General features: G+C 40.4%; 1 protein-coding gene across 5 annotated transcripts in view; it reads right to left on the bottom strand.

Annotated features, from left to right (window-relative positions):
• slc4a4a (solute carrier family 4 member 4a) overlaps positions 1–18,116 on the bottom strand; it is a 67,527-nt gene that overhangs the window by 33,900 nt on the left and 15,511 nt on the right. For all 5 annotated transcript variants that reach the window (XM_063490628.1, XM_063490631.1, XM_063490627.1 and 2 more), the window contains 3 exons: positions 16,976–17,149; positions 5,056–5,191; positions 2,645–2,805 (listed from right to left, as the gene is read on the bottom strand). In XM_063490628.1, coding sequence (XP_063346698.1) covers positions 2,645–2,805; positions 5,056–5,191; positions 16,976–17,149 — 471 coding nt within the window. The remainder of the gene's footprint in view (positions 1–2,644; positions 2,806–5,055; positions 5,192–16,975; positions 17,150–18,116) is intronic.

Raw genomic sequence — 18,116 nt, 5'->3', positions numbered from 1 at the left:
GGGAAAATAAAATATATATATATATAAACAAAATATGAAATTTAACATGTTAGAATGAATAAACACTTTTTTGCAACATGAACAAAAATAAAATATTCTAATTGTTTTAAGTTTATTGCAAAGGTGCCACCTGTTTCAAGTTTTATAAAATAAAAGATGAGCACAACGGGTAAAATTATATTGTGCTGTTCTGTCAAATGACACTTTAATTTGGGGTCTCTTTCTTTCCCCACCCTGCAGCATTTTACCCAAAAAGGTAGACCTGGCAACACTATCACCCAAAGCAGGTCACCATAAAAAGTCTCTTCATACTTTTAAGGACTCAATTAGTGCCTCCCAGACTCTAATGCTCCTCTTTATGGCATCATGAAATGGCTCAATCAAAAGGTCTAGCCTATTTTTGAAAAGAAGGTCAGAAGCCTGAATGCTGAATGAAAGCAGCCCGGGGCAGTTCCTCTTCTTGTGTAAGGGTAGTGCTGTTAATGGCCTATCAGTCAAGTCAGCAGGCCTCAGAGCAAGAGGCCCAGCTCCACTCCGCCCAGTGCAGCTCACGCAGCACAGACAATTACTTCACATTAATCACTCCAAGTGGTAACTCTTCTTCCTGCTCCCTCATGCAGACAAAAATGTTGGGGTGGTGGCATGAGATAGGAGGACACAGAGATATAATCATCTTAGAGCAACTGGAGAAGGTTAGCTGCCCTCAGATTAGGAAGTTTTTGTGTGGCCATTTAGTCCAAACTATAGTCCACTAGTGCTGTAATGTAAAGTACAGCGTGGCCTTCAACTCAGCTCTTTTCTCGCTCTTAAAAGAGGGGAAGGAAAAGAAACCTCAGAGTGTTTTGATGCGCATCAATCCGTGAACCTGCCGACCTGCTCTGCACACGCTGCACATCACACAGCTGATTTAATCAAGCTGGCAGACGGGCTGTTGTTTCAGAGCAGGAAGATGCTGACCTTTAGTATCGTTACGCAGCAGTAAAAAATAGTGATGTGTAAGGGGGATAAAAACGAAACGATCAAACCACAGAAAAAAATATTCTTACATCAATGAAATCTGTCAGTTCAGTTCTTTTACACTCTAAAGTACTTTTGTGCTGGACTTCGTTGAGTAATGTGATTTTTTAGGGACAGAGATCCAGACTTATTTACATTTTATATTGTATCTCCCAAAAATTCAATTTCTTCATATTCATATTCACACTCAGCAAAAATAATTTTACTTCTAATCATACAGATAATTCAAAGGAGTTTAGAGTTCATGGAATGGTAAAAAATAAAAGTTATTTACTCAAAAAAATGTAAAAATATTTCCACAGAGGTTGCTCTATTACAGTTCCATGAATGGCCACTTGAGGCTTGCTGCAAAGGTGAGTCCACCCCCATTTACTCCCATGTTAAAACTTTACACCCTGTCGGTACCCGGAGTAATGGCCTTTCGCAATTGCATGGTACCGATCGGGTTTCCGGTACGGATCGGGCAGTGACACACCCTCCTACAAAAAACCTTCATGTTATCTATAGTACGGTGGCCCTGAGAGGTCAATTACACTGCAAAATGACACGAAACATAATGGATGTGTTTCTGGGGACACAATAACATGACGGACCAGCTGTGGAAGTGTCCGTCACATTATCGTCTCCCCAAAAACACTTACACCGTGTTTTGTGTGTTTGTTTTGGGGGCTTTGGGGTTGTTGGGGTGGGGTTTATTGTGCATTGTTCTGTTTTGTGTGCTTTCTGGGCCACCAGGACTATAGCCCATTTTGCCCTTCACAACAACTCTTCAGGGTTTGTATTTTTTAAATAACACATTTGTTTAAAATGTTATCGAAGTTAAAAGTGTGCATCACTAGTCTCAGTTTTTAAAAGCAGAGTCAACTGAATGCGTTTGTGGTTGAATTTTTCATGAAATTATCTGACAAATGTCATGACTTGGTAAAGTGTGGCTTTAATTTTATTAACAGTCCATACAAGAAGTCCATTGTCCAATTTAAGTTAAATTCTAGGTTGTTGTTCTTGTGTTTTTTGGTGTGTGTGTGTGTGTGTGTGTGTGTGTGTGTGTGTGTGTGTGTGTGTGTGTGTGTGTGTGTGTGTGTCTTATTGCAGGTATCTGTATCTGGACAGTCTACAGATGCATCCTGTTTTTACCATCAGCTAATAACTTAAAATTAAATAACTTAAAAGAGGGCTTCACATGCTGGATGAGATCACCGTGGCTATAGCCATCATTTATATGCAGTCTGAGGTTCCCATCATAGCCCCAACCATGAGATGAAGCTGAAACATTGTCCACTTATGTATCTCTGCAGTGAGCACCACTTGAATTTACATATGAAGTGGGATGAAGACACTTTGGTCCTGCTGCTACTTCCACTTTAACCTTCTCCCAACCATTGTGGTTGAACTATGTGAACATAACCTTTTAAAGATACAACACATCTATTATTGAAGTAAAATGGATTCTACTGCACTTTTAACCTCACAATCACAAGACGAACTGTGGCTTTATATGAATTTGTTACAGCTGTGATTACACATCATAGCGATAATCATTCGATGGGTTAAATTAATTTGTAGCTGCTGGAATTAAACAAAAAAACAAACAAATTATTCCAAATTATTTTTGAAGAGATGAGCTTACCAACAACCTGAGGTAGCGTGGAAGCTTCCAGGTCCAGCATGATGGTGCCTTTTTCTATACATGTCCTCAGTTCAAATAGGCTGTGTAAGGACAGCGTCGCCACATGAGGTTTACTCCAGCGTTCTCCACCTTTCTCCACCTTCTCCTCAAACTTGATCCACCTGGATTTAAACAAAAAAGAAAAAAAGAGTCAGACAGGCACACGCTGTAACAAAACAGGATTTAACATGAAAATCTTTTTATCATAGTCTTGGATAAACATTTACATTATTTTATTTTATTTAATAGAAATTTACTAAGCGGTAACCTGCTAACTTGGGGGGGCATGCTGGCATACCAAAAACAGGCTGTACAGTCAGGATGCAAGAGGAGAGATATCAGTGTCAGAGTGTAAGTATGGGTGGCTTCGAGGCATCACAAGTCTAATTTTAGCCCAAGCTATTCTCATAATGTCAGAATATAGAGTGTCACAATGAACAAGAGCCCGGTGAAAAATGCCACCACTAAAAATATCTATGCAAGTATGTATTGCACTTCTACTACTTTGAAGATTAGGCTTCAAACTTTCCTTTTTGCTAAAGCATATAGTTAGGGCTGGACCAGGTGACCCTGAATCCTCCCTTAGTTATGCTGCAATAGGTGTAGGCTGCTGCGGGATTCCCATGATGCACTGGGTATTTCTTCTTCAGTCACCTTTCTCACTCACTATGTTTTAATAGACCTCTCTGCACTGAATCATACTTGTAATATGTCTTTGTACTCTCGCCCTTCTCTCACCCCAACCGGTCTGCTGGAGGTTTCTTCCTGTTAAAAGGGAGTTTTTCCTTCCCACTGTCGCCAAAGTGCGACATGACTGTTGGGTTTTTCTCTGTACGTATTATTGTAGGGTCATTAACATACAATATAAAGCGCCTTGAGGCAACTGTTGTGTTGCTTTGGCGTTGTATAAATAAAATTAATTAAACTTTGTCTTGGGAAAAAAAAGGAAAAGTAAATATTGTCAAATATAATGACAAACTTAAAGGATTATTTCATGCTTTTTGCTCTTTAGGTCAAATTATGAGCCATCAAATGTACGCTTGGTGGACCTGTTGACGAGCAACTGTTTGATGAGGGTCAGCCATTATTTTTTAAATCCATCAATTTTTCATTTTTCATTATTGGAAAAAGAACTGGATTCTGAGTCTGCATTGTTATTTTTTTCTGCCGTTCTTCATTTCGATAGCTCAGAGTGAGAGACCTGAGAATCAGAGGTGTTACTGAGCGGCTGTTTCTATACTGTGGTTTTAATTTGGCTGCCAAAACCGCACTTGGCAGGCAGTCAGCACTGCCCGGCACATCAGAGAGCTTTTATTCAGTTTGAGTCCTCTGAGTGTACTCGGCGAGATGCTGCACAAGTTCTTAAATTTTGAACTACAACTCTTGCACTGCTGTCTTCAGCCTGTTTTTGTTTTTCCTTTTATTTCTTACCGGTACAGATTCAGTTTTATTTTATCTTTAGTTCTCTCTTGCTCTTGTTTTTTTCTAATGAACAAACAGTTTCTGTATGCTAAAGATTTTTATTTTTAGAGACTGAAAAAATATGCTGCATCCTCTTCTATCAAGTAGATCAGCTCTTTTTTTATTGCTTTTTATTAGATTTTTTCAGACGGCTGACATGAAATGATGGGAATCATTACTCCCGAGGCCACACTTACCTATCATAGTGCGTTTCAAACATTTGGTCCAGTGCAGGTTAAATTATGCTCCAGAGCTGACCGAATATGACTGAAGGATCAGCCCCTCATCTGATCCTTCAGTCATATATAATAACTTCCAGTAGGCACGGGGGCGGAGGCTGGACAATTTTATCGTCAGTCATTAGAAATGCTGGCAAAGAGGCCAAATTTAAAATGACAGTCAACTAAATTTAAAGCAGAACTTAGCAATTAAAAGCTTCACCGAGTTTAATTAAAAGCAATTTTAAAGTGCACTAAAAAATGTCAGCAGTGCTTCTGCAAACTGTTTAAACAACAGTGAATCAAAACTTCTATGTACAGTTTGAGTCTGAGTTTAGGACAATGAATCACTGATTGGGTGCCTCGAGCAGCGGTCCAGAGACTCTGTTTCCTCCTGAAAGAACTTCACTCATCCACTGCTAATTATGTATAAACAATCATCCCATCTCTGTCCCAGTGTGTCCCACTAGAGAGCCACTCAGAAGAAACCAGTAAAACTCTGAGCTCAGTTTTAAACTTGGAGCTGTTTTCAAATGTCTGTTCACTGTTTTTCCATAAAAAACATATATTCATTCATTTTGAGATAAAAACTTTAACGTGAGGCTGGTTTTTCATCATTTTTATTCACATTTTTAGTCACTCCGTGAAAGGATATGATTTTAACAAAGCAGATACACACAAAGAGGATCTTACCTGGCCGTCTCCTTCCACTCCATCTCCTGTCCATCCACTGACAGCAGCTCATCCAACTCAGTGAAGAGCTGTGGGGGTGCCGGGCCATCGTCGTCCTCACCTAGGATGAAGCGAATCCTCTCTGCTGCTGGTGAGACTGTGGAGAGAGGAAAGATACTGCGGTTCATAGGCTGGCAGTGGTGCCCGTTGGGCAAGGGCTTGGGCACTGGCTTTTCGTCCTCAGCTGGACTCTTCACATTGACCTCAGTAGGAGGTGGAAGCAGCGCAGTGTTCACTGTGACCTCCTCTCTTTTATCTTCAGTGTCCTCTTCTTTTTCCTCCTTCTCTTCTTGATTATTGTTGTTGTTGGACATATTTAAAATCTGACCCCCCTTTGCTCTCCAAGTCAGCTGACACAGCGTTTGCTTAACAGACTGTAGTCTGCAAGTGTCACAGGCTCACCACAGTCCCAAAGCACCAGCTAGACCCTCATTAAAATCTTCGGTGGAAGTGACAGCGGCTCTCAGTTGCCTGCTCCAGCACTTTGTGAAGCAGGTAGGAGGGGGGTGATTGGGTTTAGGGTCCCCCTCAGTGACAGTGGCCCAACAGCTAGCCCCAGTCCAGCCGCCCCAACCCCCCCTTCACTTTTCAAACAGTTCTTCGCCATTGGCCCTCCAGCCTTGGCAAGCTGTCCTGAAGCCCCTCATTAACAATTAGGAAATGGCTCACAAACTGGTCTATTCTTCAGCTCAGGCTTGGCTTTCCTTCCTCTTGTCTTCTCATTTGAATATTTAGAGAGTAACACATAAGTGAACCCAGCACAGTTCCAGCAGGAACAATAACGGTGTAATACTCCTCAGTATTAAACATGGTGCAAACAGTCGACATGACAACAGCGTCTTTCACTGAGTGAAACAGACAATATCTGAACATTGCTTCTGAACCCTACTTTTTACTGGACCCATACAACATCACTATAGATACGTTATACAGACAACAGAAACCTGCACAGTATCCACGAGTGCCTAAAACTGAACAGTGAGACATAAAAAGAGCACAACTACCATTAATAATCAGTATTATTTAGTAACTCTGTCCTTTGGCTGATATCACATGTCAAAATTACACCTTGAAGTTTTTTAAAGCAAATGTCACTGAAATTCAGACTCTGTACTGGACAATGCAGAAGCTCATGTTAAATTTAAGATCATGTCTTCATTAAACATTTTGCTGATCTTAAAATTTAACGTTTACTTCAGTATTGTTGTGGCGTGAACAGTGCGGGGCTGTAATTCTAATTTGCTGATATTTTTTGTGCTTGTCTTGGGCTCCAGCTTTTCAATGTTTAAATAGCCCTGGCTTTTAATTAGATGGCAGCATGCATCGCAGTTAGACAGATAACGTGGTTACTCAATAACCGATTAATGTGGTGTTGGGGGCTTGATTTTACAGCTTCTATTAATCTGTTCAAATGGCTCTCCAGGCTTTCCTGCGACCTGACATGTCAGACATGGTGAAACTTTGCAACTTCAGATTTTAGCCCGGATCCCCCCAAAAAAACAAAAAAGCAAACATTTGTTCACAAAACTAGTAGATTACACTGTACTGCAAAACATAAGCTGTGTAAATCGGTAAATACTCTCAATTTAATATATCTATGCTAAATTTTGTATTTGAATGTGAAGTACTTAAGAAGTCGCATGAACTTAATGGTATACCAAAGTAAATGGCTTCAAAGTTTAAAGGTAAATGCATTTTATACCACCCTAGTTTGGCAAATGTAAACTCAGGAAAATGTTGCAGTAATTTCCTGTTTTTGTGTTTCTACACAATTATTACCTGTTAAGAAACTATGAACATTTATCAACATTCAGCAACATTAACCCTCAACATTCATCTCTGCAGGAGGCTGTTGCTAGCTAAACCTTCACACAAACACTTGGAACCACATCACCCGCAGCGTCGAAGCCACAACAAAACACAACATAACAGAAACAATGATCACAGCGTGACTGAATTAAGGTTTTGAAAATGAAGTTGTGTATGTACAACTATACGCAAAACATAACTTAGAAAACTAGTAAATATTAGGAGGCAGTGATTAAAGTTAAATATGGACGGCGAGTTTACTCTATGTGACATTACTAATGAGGTGTTCTTGCATCCCTGTTGTTACTAGGATCACTTTGGGTCCCAGGTCTTTTCAGGAGGTGCTCAGTGACCATTCCTTCAGTGGCTTTTTTGAGGGTTAAGACTTGGATTTACGGTAAAGATCCAGGAATTAATCACCTTAAGAGCACAGAATTATAACTCTGCTCACACATGTGTGTCTCTGTGTGATAGCAAAGCCAGCTGATCAGATTACACAACAGCTTGCTAATACTGTAGCACCAGAGAGCTACTACAGTGATGGATATATTTACCACTGAGCATTTTTATTTCTCAACAGGTAATTAGTAAAAATTTGCTTTTGTTTCTTAATCTTTACTGAGTCTGTAGGAGCTTCTGAAGCAACCACCATGGACCAATTACAAGTTAACTATAAGAGCTGAGTCTGGATTTTACTTTGCAGGACAAATTTAGATGTTGGCAAACACAATTAACATCATATCATCCACCACACTGACTCATTCATTCATTCATGGCTCAGTAGTAAAGGGGGTGAAGGCTCGCAGTTTCCCGATTGTGTTTTCTGTGGCACAGGAACAGCAGGTATGAGCCAGACAGGCAGCTGTAAGATTACTAGGTAGGGGATAAACTGTCTGCTGGCACACACACACAGACATCCACACACATACACACACTCACTCATTTCGACAAGCTGCAACTAGCTTAAGACACCACAACCTGTTTAATAACATCTTAGAGGGAGTAAAGCACACGTGTGTTTCACACATTCAGCTGACACTCACATCCAGAGCGATTTAGGCTGATTATAGTAAACATTTAAAACAAGCTTTAAATACCTGTATGGACAAAATTACATGCAAACAATGGCAGGCAGGTGGGTGCAAAGACCCAAGTGATGCGGCCACACACTGAGGATCTACTGCTGTAATTTTCAGGTACTTCAGGTTAAAAAAAGAAGCGGCAAAAAAACTTAATAGAGGAGCAGCAAATGTGCAAAATATTTAATCAAAAATCATTGTGAAATATTTTAAAGTGGAATTAAGTGTAACAAACCGAACTGTGGACAGTAAGTATTTATTTTCTTTCCTGTGAATTCAAAGTAAAGACACTCCACATGAAGCCAAGCATTATGTTCGGAGAAATAAGCTTTAGCATGGGTTAGGAAAAGCTAACAGCAGAGAAATGTTGAGAGAGAGGCATGGCTCTCAAATAATCCAGAACTGAAATTAAGATGGTGCTAGAAGTGCAATTTCTAGGGGGAAAAGCCACTTACATAAAAAAATACATACAATTCAATTTTATTTTATTTATACAGCGCCAAATCAAAACAACAGTCACCTCAAGGCAATTTTTATTGTAAGGTAGACCCTACGATAATACATACAGAGAAAAACCCAACAATCAAATGACCCCCTATGAGCAAGCACTTTGGCGACAGTGGGAAGGAAAACTCCCTTTTAACAGGAAGAAACCTCCAGCAGAACCAGGCTCAGGGAGGGGCGGGGCCATCTGCTGTGACCGGTGAGAGAAGGAAGACGGGATAAAGACAAGCTGTGGAAGAGAGACATTCATAACGGCAAACCTCACCTTAATACAAATAAGTTCCCGGAGCAGTTTCAAGATGGCCGCCTAGTGGTGAGACTTGCTTCCACAGGAATTTTTTCCAACATGCAAGCAGTTGTATACAGCTGTAATCCACTACTATGCCTATCCGCATTTTCAAGTGACAGCCTTTACATTTTGGTTTTACTAATAAGAGCTACATATACATTTATCATCAACTATGTTGCACAAGCAAAGAAATTAACACAAGGGAAAAGAAAGAAGCACATTTGGGTGTGTGAGGGCATCTAAAATCCTCATAATAAGGCCAGGAACACATTTAAAGGGCCTTTTATGAATGTCCCTATTTCCTGTCACACGTTTCCTCATACAATGGTAAGTGGACCAGTACTTACATAGGGCCTTTCTACTCTAATTGAGCACTCAAAATGCTTTATACTACCAGCCTCATTCACCCAATCACACACATTCATACAACACTTTTATTCTCCAAACGCCTTGTCTAACATTCATGCACACACTCGCCCTCTAATGAATGCACCAGGGGCATCTCAGTGTTCAGCATCTTGCCCAAGGATCCTTTGACATGCAGTTTGGAAGAATCAAGAATCAAATGGTGATGTAGACCTGAGTAGATGTTCACATTTGGTGACAGTGGGGAGGAAAAACTCCCTTTGGGGAGGAGGACATGCTGTGAGCTGGAAGCTCGGAATTCAGACTGGTATAAAATGCTGTTTTACACAATTCTTTCTATTCTTGGCTCTGCATGATGTCAACAAGGGGGGATACACTTAATATGGTCATCTTAGTTCAACCCTCCTGATTATCAGAGGCAGACAATCAGAAGAAAACTGGCTTAAATGATGAGGCTAGACTGACGAGCTGCACCAGTTCTCAAATATGGATTATTTTGAGTTGTGATTCACCCAAAGTTACTATAATAGAGTCAAAGAATGCAAATATGTAGCTGTAAATTAGAAGCGTCTTTAAAAATGAATTCCCCAAACTTTTACAGCTAAATATTCAGCACGCAACCTAAACTGCTGTTACACAAAAATGTGTCCGAGAATTTTTGAAATTTCTCATGAGAAACAGATGCTGTCGATCCAATATAAAAATGAAGAGGTAACACAAATAGTGTTAGTGTCAGAGCAATACCGTCCTACTCGGCCAGTTGCTATGAGAAAGGTGGGTGGGTTTGGTGGGGAGGGTGCGGGTTGAGTCTCAGTGCAGAGTGAAAGCAAAGAGGGGTGAGAGCAAGCACGAAAAGGAGGGCTAGAAATGAAAATCCCATCGTTCAAACGCAATTTCAAAGCTCTGTGTGCTCTAGCCAAGAGCCATGGGCACACAAAGAGGACTTTGTCCCAGCAGCAAAGGCTCATGGGATAGGGTACGGAGGAAGAATGCCTGCTGCCCGGCAGAAAGCTTAGTGTGACTGCCACTAAAGGCCTGTTTAGTCCCATTCTTGACATGCATCCTACACAAATACCTTCCATCTACTCTGACCTTTCTGAAAATCTCACTGCAGTATAAATGCTACATGGGATGTAGTAACATGCTCATTGTCTTTGGCCATACATGCATTGATAGCTGTGTCTCCATTTCACCTCATTCAAAGCAAAAAAAAGTGCAGGACATGTTTTCAAGTCTGACATTCAGTATGCAGGGGAGCTAGCACACAGGCAGCGAGCAGGGACCGGCTTGAATACAGAGTGACACCCTGAGGGTGATTCATTGAGAGCACAGTATTTATACTAAGAACATCTAGCTCTGGTATTTTGCTGTGATAGCTGAGGTGGCCAATATAACAAATTCCAGCTGCAGGAAATAACCTGAAATGAAACGACCACTGTGCTGTCTGCAGGTGTGCTGGATGTAAAAAACGCATTTTCTCTGTGCCTCCACTGAGCTCAAATGTAAGTTTGATTCCAAGCCACATTCTTCCCAAGTAATGTTTAATTCACATGAAATAAATGTGCTGTTACTTAGTTAGAAAGCTTGATTTCGTGCAGGACCCTCACTCCTGCGTACGACAGCTCAGCTGGGAGCAAGCTCCACTTTGTTGTCATGTTTAACTGATATAAGAAGGCGGTGCTGAGGATAACGCATTACTAAACAGATTGTTTGTTACTTTTTCAAATAGAGACCAGTTTAACCATATGGGTGTCAGTTTAGCTCACTGGTTGATTCAGCCTTACGGCTGAAATGCAGCGGCCTGGGTTTGACTCTGACCTGCGATCCTTTGCTGCTGCTCTCTTCCCCATTTTCCTGTCTACTCTTTACTTTGGATGTGTCACCTTCTGTTTCTCTGTGTCCATGAACGTGTCGATTATGGGAGAGAGGACGGCATTTGTGTTCTGGATTCACATCACTTTTAAATTTGTGGGTGAAAAACAGTATAGGTCTGTAAGAGTGAAATGTGAAGTGCCTGGGTGTGTTGTAAGAGGAGAATGATGCCTGCAGCTCCAGCTGCAGCTGCCACAGTGGAGGAAACTGAAATGAGTGGCAGAGAAGCAGCTGATATCAATCTGCTATGCAATGGAGTAGAGCCTGTACATTTAAAGGAAGATTTAAAGCTGCACACTACTACAAAATGTGTTTAAATAATTTTACAAGTTATTAAACCCAAAATCTTAGATTCCAGCAATGAGAAGCAAGCATCAGCAAAAACAGTTAAAAAACTGCAGGCCCATCAGTAGCACACTGCTAGGTTACGATATTTCAAACAAACATTTTGAAACACTGCAGCTTGTGTTAAATGTGGATCATTAAAAAAAGTCCAGAAACTCCATGTGTGCATGTTTTAGCTAGCTTCAGTAGCTTGCTAACTTATAACTAAGCTAATCACTATAAGTGAACTAGGCAAAAAGTGCTGAGATAATCACTAAGACAGCTAAAATGAGATAATAATGAGGTTATTGTTATTAATATTAGATATCTGATGGAAAAATTATTAAAGCTATGCAACACTCTTTACTGTAAGCTGAAGGAATCTTTCTCTGTCCTTGTCTCAGGCCTTGTTGTGGCTCCTCTGCTATCTGTTATCCAGATGTCCGAGTAACTGTGTAACTGAACTGTTTCTCTGCAAGAGTGTCACACACATATCTGTTCCCAGGATAACGTTCAAAGAAGTGTATAAATGAAACTCGTGGGATTGCGCGGGCGAGCATTTACATAGACGTTCAACGTGTATGCTTTTGCTTCCTTGCAAGTAAAATAAATGAGTTGGTACTCGCTACTCTGTCTCACTTCATTAGACAATTTCTCTAACAAAATTATACCAAAAGCATCCAAATAAGCCCTCAAATATTCAGCTCGTCAGTGGCCGTTTATGGCATTGATCCCTGAAAAATTACTATGTCACGATAGTTTAATGGCACTTTTGCTCCCTTTAGGGAATTTGCCTCCCTCTCACCTGATCCCCAGCATCCTCCTCTGTCACACCAAACCTCTGCATGTCCTCATGCATGTCTCAGTAGTTTGTGTCAAAACGTGTAGAAGAATAACTAAAGTAAATAAAATGATAGTGTGATCGTTATATATCGATAGTTTAAGTAGTTAGTAGATACTGTTCTGTTCAGTGTCGTTTCCCTGTGTTTAAAATATTTCTATCTATAGTTTTCAACATGCTTTTGCAGCACTTTAATCATTCAGAGCAGGCTTTACAGTGAACACACACAGAAAAGTACAGTGAAGTGTTCTGTATAGTGTTTCTTTTTAAAAATCCATTCTTGTGTATTGACCAGGTAAGCAAACAGCTGGAATATGTTTAGGATTAAGGTAATCCTAAGGCACCATAGATCATCCTGTGGTGTAAACATAGTTATTTTGTTAACTTGTTACCTAGAAATGTTTTTGGGATAGCATACATGCTATAGGCCACACATTTATGCTTTTCAGGAATAAGAAGAAAACTTTGCGGTGTCTCTCTATATTTTTGCATTTATCAAACAGGAAAAGCTCATAAAGGTTTCCATTCTTTCCATTTGGGAATCCGTATACAAAAAACAATTATAGCAATCACAGCTTGCTCTCGGTGACTTTGAGAAACTAAAGCTATTATTTGTGTGCAAGCTAAGTTTCTAAGTAATCCCTATAATCCACTTTGAAAGAGCATTTGACCCCAGAGCAGAAAAAGATGAGTAAAAGGTTAGGATTTAAAAGGAAAAACCAAAACTCATCAAAATGAGCAGGGTCAGAAAGCTGTGCAGTGGACATGCATGTAGCCAGGAGGACGCACTTGCAGTCCCTGCAGTGTCCATCTGACCAAACAAGAGGATTTGAGTTCAGAAAGAACACGGCCCTCCCCTGGGGGCGGCCATGTTTTCCACAGAGACAAACATGGAGTGAATAACAGTATGACATTACTGCATGCCTGTCAGTTTTTGAATGCCTGCAGATTTGAGTTTTACACTTGTAGAGGATGACACTTGGGAGGACCTATGTTGTGGATGTCATGAGGTGATGGGGATTCATTTATGGAAAGAATTTAATAAAGTCTTTTTCTTTTCTTTTTTTAATTAGGGTCTCTTCAGCATAGTGTCTTTGTCCCGTCTCCCTCTCCTCACCCTCAACTGGTCACAGCAGGCGGTTGTCCCTCCCTGAGCCTGGTTCTGCCGGAGGTTTCTTCCTGTTAAAAAGGAGTTTTTCCTTCCCGTTGTCACCAAGTGGTTGCTCCAAGATGTTGTTTGATTTGGGGGTTTTCTCTGTATTATTGCAGAGTCTTTACTTTATAAAGCACCTTGATACAACTGTTGCTGTGATTTGACAGTATATGAAAAAAACTGAAATGACTGCAGGAGAAATGATCATAAGCTTGACGCTGAATGTAGTTAATCTATATGTCGAATGAAATCAACCCTCAAGGTAATTTTTTTTTTTTAATTGTCCCGTCTCTGCCCTTTTTTGTTTAAAATTACCTGTAATTTGTGTTATTTTATCAATTAAAAAATATTGTCAGTGGCCGGTGATACAGTATGAATTTCAAATTCCTACATCTCCAACCTCTCAAGTTATCGCATTCATAAGATTTTCAGAAACTTGACCTTTAACCTCTAACCTTGCGATCACTAAGATTCGAACTCGTACAAGATTTTAAGTAGATGCACCAATCGTATCAATTTGCGTCATTACAAATCGTGTTTGTGTGTGCGTGTTAAATTTGATTTAGTGATAGTCGAGTGTGTTTATGCTTTTCTGTGTGGAGAGGATTGACTGGAATAGTGATGATGATGTCCGCTATCACTGTCGATCATCAGTAAACAATCTGGCTGATGAATCTTCACGTGACACATTACTAAGTCTGTACTATTAAGTCTGTAATTAGGCGCCATTCTTCTTATTTTACAGCGTTGTTGTTCAATCGGGGGACGCTCTCTGTTGAGGAGAAAAGCCTGAATTTGTTTGTATACGAGGTATCCATTATTTAAATGTCCCGGGTAGTCGAAAAGGAGGCAGAGCTGTCGAGAAATGCTAGGAGCTAATTGGGCGCTAACCGTGTCATTCCAATACATTAAATGTCGCAGTGTTGGCAAATAGAGGAAGTGACGTAAGATTTGCACATGCGTGGTACCGATCGGGTTTCCGGTACAGATCGGAGGCAATGGCCGTTTATCAATGCCCAAGTACGCGAGTACGTACTCGCGTTCTCGGTGAGTACGTACTCGCCGAGAACGCACGGGAGTACGTACAAGCCGAGAACGCGAGCACGGACTCGCGATGTGTACAATTGGAACACCTGCGTACGTGATGATGTCACAGGTCCGGAGTTTCTACTGCCGTCCCCTCTTAATTTAACTGTGAGTAACATGTTATGAAGCTTAACTTTAATCACAGCCAAACCGGTTTACTCAGGAACAAATAAAACACTGAAATAAACCAAACATTAACATTTAAAAGTGATCTAAGTGACTTATATATCATTGTTAACCTCAGTAGTGAAACCTCTATTAATAAAAATAGTGTACATGTACATACGTGTACATACCTTAATAAAAACAAGCAGGTGAGATGTTAGAACGCTTTTATTTCTATTTCAGTGGACACTCAATACTATAGACAGCACGATGTGCCGGGAGTCCGCTGTTGAGTTTTGGACGAAATGCATTCTGGGATATATAGCTGTCCCAAGTCTACACCGATGCATGCTTGATAAAACAGGCGGATCGAGAACACATCCGGGACTTTTTCGCGTTCTCGGCCTGATGCGTACTTCGAATTGGAACAGTACTTGGTCTCCGACTGATGACGTATCACGAGTACACGAGAACGCAAGTACACACAAGTACGCATATTGATAAACGCCCAATGCTTTCGACCAAAACAGGTGCAGCTTGATGACATCATCAACATGAGCTATCGCGGTAGAGCGATATAGTCAAAACCTCTACAGTTGGCCAAATTCATATCGCTTCTGCCGTATACCATTTATACCGCCCACCCCTACCTGTAGTCTATCGATCAGAGAATATTTCATGTTATTTCACTATGACGACAATGAAATCTGAAAGTTACTCATATATGCAGCTAAGCTTGACATTACAATTGGCACTCATCTATTAAGTAATCAGCTCATAACTTTAAAAAGAGAGACTTTTCGCGTGTAAATGGACATTTACAGTGTAGTAAATGGAGCACATCAACACAATGTGCAAAAGTCTGTTTACATACAATAAAACATAAGAACAGTCGATTGTACAACAACACCAACTGTACTGTATGCTCTGCGTTTGTGGTGTTCCATGACAGACTTTCCATAACATCACAGCACTCGCACCATTTCGCAGGAGCCAGCAGACCGTCCACAGCAAACAGTGTTCACCGCTAATAAAACTGACGTTTTATTAGTGGTCAAATCAACAAATCAGAGTGCGTAAGGTTTCATCTGTTCCCCCATCGAGGCGCCGACAGCACCAGAGACTTTTAGGAACAAAAACATGGCCTTCCCTTTCACAAATTAGTACTTATACATGGCCCTGTTATATGAAACATGTATTACTGATTGGTGAGCTATCACTGATGATGAATAATCATAGACTTTAATACATGACACATTCTCTGCTTGCAATAAACAAATAAAAACACAAAGCTCTTACTAAACAAACATACCAAAAAAATGAATTCATACACTATAAAAGCCAGTTACAGTTGACTTCAACCCCATGCTGTTCAATACTCTTAACTGTAATTTAAAAAATATCCCAGAAACCAAAAAAAAAAACCACAGTTTTTGCTAAATATGCATGTCGACAGTGACCAGCACCAACCAGATGGGCTGGCTGTAATCTATTCTGTGATTGGATTTATGAAAATCCCTATCATGGAGTGATGTGTGCACACTGTGAAATCCAGTTTTGGCACACTTTAGTCCTCTTGTCACATCACGCGCATGCAGGCATGTGTAAAATTGCATCATTCTCTGGAAATGACAGCGGTCTGCCTCATTATACGACTTGGCAGAACGCAAGAACATTTTAAGCTGTTTTCATGAGGACTCATCAGCGTTATGATGCTCTGTTTCTCCAAAAACTGCCAGAAGAGTCCCATCTTCACCAAAATGTTCGTGCAGTTCGACTAAAACACTGAGCTTCCTTTCAGTTTGTTCACTTGGCTAAGTCATGAGCTTTTCTCTTTGTGACTTAATACATCACTAAAAGTTTCTGGTGCCAGAAGGATTTTAGTCTTACTTGACCTGAAACTTTAACTTGAACACGGCAGTGACCGAGAAAAATGCTGATACCATTAAGAGTTTTGCTTATACTTTAATGTTCAACATTTTATGTCACCCAGTATAACCCGCCTCTTCTATTGGTTTCCTCAGAACTGGCCAGAGCTGGTTGTCTGAGCATCCACTGATCTCAGCAGCCTGAGGGCATTTTGCACTTTACACTCCTCAGAAGGTTAAGGCAACCAAAAAATAAACACCAGCACATACAACTTACATGCTACTGTATACCCAAAACAGACATATTCGTGTCTAAAATTATGACAAAGCCACGGGACGATTCAGCACTACTGCAATCGCATCTTCACAGCCGCGACTTCCTAAGAAAATTCACTGTCCTCTGTCGAGGCAGACTTGTCACTTAGCAGGACATACAAAGCTATTTCTGGCCACTAAGTGGACTCAGCAACTTTGCTCAGGTCACGCAGAGTCACAGAAGCGTTTTTCTCTGGAAAAGAGAGCAGCCTTCAGCAAAGACAGACGTGAACTCTAATCAGGCCTGACACCGAGTCCATCAGAACTTACTGAGAGGTTTGAGGATGCTGTTGCTGGCCTCATCGTTGTTTTCTGTCTCCGACTTGTCAAAGACATTCTCCATCAACTTCTCCTTTCTGTCCTTGTGGCCAGTTTTCCGGCGGTGACGCCTCCGACGTCGATAGCTCTTGGGCACGTGCACGCCGATGTAAACGGTGTGGTGACCTGTAAATAAAGCAGAAAGGAAGATGAACTCTGACACGCAACATCCTGACAAATTCACAGCGCCACGATACCGCAAAGACAAACGTCCGAGCTTTCCAGAAATGACAACAAGGCCAGAATATCTATGAAGGCTTGTGCTGGAGCTCATAGTCACCCTGTGAATAAAGCCCTCAGTTCAACACGTTATAATCATTTAAATGAGGAAAATAGTTACATTGTTATAAAGCATTAAAATAAACCAGATACACTGTCTGCACTAAATACACAGATGTTAAAGCAGTGCTTTTCAACCACCTCATTTCAGGAGCTGATAAAAGTTAAAGCTCTACATCCCACCATTTTTATTGGTTAGTGAAAACCAGTTATTAAATTTTAAGTTTTTATTTTTGTAATTCAGGCTAGGTTCGGTGGTTTTCCTGAGTGGATTTGTTCGCTTCATGTCAGCTGTTATTTAACAATGCTCAGTTTTAGTTTTTGTTACTTTGTCAGGTTTCATGATTTATATATTGACATTTATAGTCATCTTTTTAATTTATATTATGATATGTCAGGGGCATATTTCTCAGAAGTGCAGAGTAGATCTTAGAATACAAACAAGATTTAAAGGTAGGAATTTGAAGTTCATACAATTTTTATGCAATGTTGAGATAAATAAAGCAAATATTGGCACCCAAAAGTGCTGAAGTTCAGGACACATAGCCTAACAGTGGAGCAGATGTGCCTCTGACCTTTAGATAATACAATTTTAAACTGTATCAAACATCACTGAGCATTAACAGAAAACTTATTAACCATAATTCTTCATCTCTGATCAACTTCTTATATATTTTCCTGTGTTTCCTAAACACACCTTAGCATTTTTAGCATAATAGCATTTTTCCCAAGTCTGGTTTTTAATCACTACAATAAAAACGACGAGGAAGAAGGACTGAAGTTGACCGTGCACGGTAGCAGCAAAGCTCACTTT

The sequence above is a fragment of the Pelmatolapia mariae genome, linkage group LG12, assembly GCF_036321145.2.
Source record: "Pelmatolapia mariae isolate MD_Pm_ZW linkage group LG12, Pm_UMD_F_2, whole genome shotgun sequence".
NCBI lineage: Eukaryota > Metazoa > Chordata > Actinopteri > Cichliformes > Cichlidae > Pelmatolapia > Pelmatolapia mariae.
This window is presented reverse-complemented; position numbering and strand designations above follow the sequence as displayed.